Below are 3674 nucleotides of genomic sequence, written 5' to 3' on the forward strand. Positions count from 1 at the left end.
CGTGACAGATTTTTGCTGTTGCTTGGTTTTCTGAACTTTAGTAACAGTGAAAATTCTAACGACAATGGCCCGCTTAGGAAAGTGAATGAAATAATTTCAATGATCGTTGCACGGTATCAGAAATATTTCCATCCCTTTCAAAAGCTGGTTATTGACGAGTCACTTGTCCTGCACAAGGGTCGCCTCTCCTTCAAGCAGTACATTCCGACAAAAAGACATCGCTTTGGCATTAAACTTTTTGTTCTTTGCGACTGTGATACAGGAATCGTGCTTGACGTGCTTGTGTATGCAGGCGCACAGACTGATATACCAACTGTCAGTAAGAAAGATCCTAGGGGAAAGTCTGGTGCCGTCGTCTGTAAGATGATGGCACCATACTTCGGTAAGGGTCATATTCTTTACACAGACAATTGGTATACCAGCCCTGCTTTGTGTCAGTTCCTGCACGACAACAACACGGGATCTTGTGGAACCGTACGGCGGAACAGAAAGTTTATGCCAAAGTTCGACGTACAAAAGACCATAGTTGACGACCCCAGCAAACCAGCCAATGATGACACGACTCGCACCCGAGGCAGGAAGAAGGACATGTACACTCAAAAAGAAAAGGCTGGCAAGTTGCTGGCCTTGAGATGGAGCGACAAGCGTGACGTCCACCTTCTCTCTACCGTCCACACAGGAGCTATGGCATACACTGGCAAACGCCACTGGGGGACGAGGAAGGAGATTTGGAAGCCAGATGTAGTTCACGACTACACTATGAATATGAGGATGGTGGACAAGTGTGACGGCCAGATCACAGGCATTGAGTGTATGAGAAGGTCTACCAGATGGCAAGTCAAGTTGTTCTTCCATCTGATAGACATGACTATGCTCAATGCCTACAACATGTGGCTTGCCACACATGAGCCAACACCCACCAAGAAGATCATGTTGCGTCAGTTTGTCTATAACACAGCCATGCAGCTCCTCGAGAAGTACGGCGAGCTAACCTCGGCCACTATGGGTCGCCGTCCAGCTCAGCTGCTCTACCGACTGCAACCCTCAAACCGCCACACACCTGTATACACCGAGATAGTTAACGGGAGGAGGGTCAGCAAACAGTGCTATGTATGTAAGCACACGACCAGGCGCCCACAAAAACGCACAAGGATCACCATCATGTGCAAGGAATGCAACGTTCCCTTGTGCGTGGGAGATTGCTATGAGGCCTTCCACAACCTTGTCAACTTTTAGGATTTATCCTACAATGTGTGTGTGTGTGTGTGTGTGTGTGTGTGTGTGTGTGTGTGTGTCTCTCTCTCTCTCTCTCTCTCTCTCTCTCTCTCTCTCTCTCTCTCTCTCAATCCATCCATCCAATCCATCCCCCTAATAACCTGTTTATTATTATTATTATTATTATTATTATTATTATTATTATTGTTGTTGTTGTTGTTGTTTTTATTATTATTATTACCATTATTATCATTATTATTATTATTATTATTATTATTATTATTATTATTATTATTATTATGATTGTTATTATTATTATGATTGTTATTATTATTATGATTGTTATTATTATTATGATTGTTATTATTATTATTATTATTATTATTATTATTATTATTATTATTATTATAATCGTTATTATTATTATCATTATTATTATTATTATTATGATTATTATTATTTTCATTATTATTATTATTATTATTATTATTATTATTATTATTATTATTATTATTATTACTATTATCATTATTATTATAATTATTATAATTATTATTATGATTATGATTATTATTATTACTATTATTGTTATTATGATTATGATTATGATTATTATTATTATTATTATTATTATCATTATCATTATCATTATCATCAACCCCTAGTTAGTATATTCAAAAGGAAAACAAAATCTCCCAGAATGAACAGGTGGATCTTAGAAATGAGAAAGTATAGCTATAAAATTCAGTACATAAAGGGGAAATATAATAATGTGGCTGACCAACTATCTCGCCCGGTGCTATTAATACCTCCACCACCAGCAGACACCATCTTAGGAAAGACTAAGGAGGAAATCAGAACCTTGCAACTTTTTTTTTAATTTTTACGTCGTTGCCTGTTGCACCAGCAGGCATCTTCCGGGTGGGGCCTGATGGTCGGCCCAAGGCTTCTTCCAGGTGGGGCCTGATGGTCGGCCCAGCCCGTTCTGGCGCAGGCGAGTGTTTATAGTGGCCGGTGGGTTCAGATGATAGAGTATTTAGAGGGAGGAAATGTGCCCAGGAGGAATTTCCCACGTAGCACCTTTTAAATCAGTTTGTGGTAGGGGAAAGGGTCTTATATTATACCATTACAAAAAAAGATGGAAGTGAACAGTTTTGCCTAGTTGTCCCAACGGCTCTTAAACAACAAGCTCTAGAACAGACCCATGCTCAGGTGGGACACCTAGAGATCGAGAAGACATTGGCCAAGGTACAGGGTCTATACTACTGGCAAAACATGAAAGTGGATGTAATCATGTATGTGAGAAATTGTCTAACGTGTCAACAGTATAAAGGCACTACTGGACTACAGCAACAATGGCAAGACCTCCCCCCATTGGAAAAGCCACTGGAGAGAGTTAGCCTTGATCTGACTGACATGGTTGCTGGAGCCCAGGAGTACCGCTATGTATTAACCATCTGTGATCATTATTCCCATTATGTAAAATTTTATCCACTTAAGACCAAACATACGGATGGCGTGTGTGAAGGGTTTAAAAACTATATCATGAATTTCGGAACGCCAAAAACCGTTTAAACGGATAATGGGAAGGAGTTTACCGCTCAAAGTTTTCGAGACCTGTGTGGCAGATATAAAATCACGGCCGCTCTGACGACCCCGTACCACCACCCTCAAGGAAACAGTATTACGGAACGTATGCACCGCACCATGAAAAGTGTGTTAGCCTGTCTATGTCAAGGGTACCCGTTAAGGTGGCCAAAACTATTGTTACAGTGTCAGTCCATATTGAACACAGCCGTACACACAACCACCGGTGTCTCCCCTTATTATGGGTTCTTTTCACGACCCCCCCCTCGCTTGATTAGTATTGATTTACCGGACACGGAAGCGAGTGAGGAAGGTAACCGTGAAGCCCACGAGATAATCAAAGAAACTCACCAGAAAATGACTCGCAGATACAGAGCAGTCGCGAATAGAACGCATAAAAACCAAAAGGTGGAAGCAGGTACCCTTGTATGGGTTAGAGTGGAAGTAACACAACCATGCACTAGTGCACTAGTAGAAAATTAAATGTGAAGTGGAAAGGACCATACCGGGTTGTGGAAGTTATGATAAATGGTGGTGCATACGTGTTGACCAATGTGTTTACTGGACAAGAGATTCAGAGGGCCGCAGAAAAGGTAAAACCGTACAATGGGTCGGAGGAGTGGTTAGTGGGGGCGCAGAAGATAAATCTTCCTGAGGAGGAAGAAGAGGAAGAACCATCACCCCCTAGAGTCCGCAGACCGCCACGCAGATATATTGGAGTGTTGAGGGAGTTGGATGTTAACCTAAGCTTAAGAGGTAGGATTGCTGGAAAGAAAGATAAGGATGTAACCAATGTTCATATTATGGGTTGTAAGTGGTAAAGAAAGGGAGTGTTGAGAAGTAATTACTGTTAGGAAAACCCACCTTTGGAG

The 3674-nt window shown here is 41.2% G+C and overlaps 1 protein-coding gene across 1 annotated transcript in view; it reads left to right on the forward strand.

The window, feature by feature from the left end:
* The window catches only part of LOC126994445 (piggyBac transposable element-derived protein 4-like), a 2250-nt gene extending 1006 nt beyond the window's left edge, over positions 1-1244 (forward strand). The window contains exon 2 of the mRNA XM_050853763.1: positions 1-1244. This exon is cut by the window's left edge and continues 647 nt beyond it. Within this exon, the coding sequence (XP_050709720.1) occupies positions 1-1236 (1236 nt within the window). The 3' untranslated portion in view covers positions 1237-1244.
* Positions 1245-3674: the final 2430 nt, after the last annotated feature.

Source organism: Eriocheir sinensis, unplaced genomic scaffold (genome assembly GCF_024679095.1).
Source record: "Eriocheir sinensis breed Jianghai 21 unplaced genomic scaffold, ASM2467909v1 Scaffold799, whole genome shotgun sequence".
Classification (NCBI taxonomy): domain Eukaryota; kingdom Metazoa; phylum Arthropoda; class Malacostraca; order Decapoda; family Varunidae; genus Eriocheir; species Eriocheir sinensis.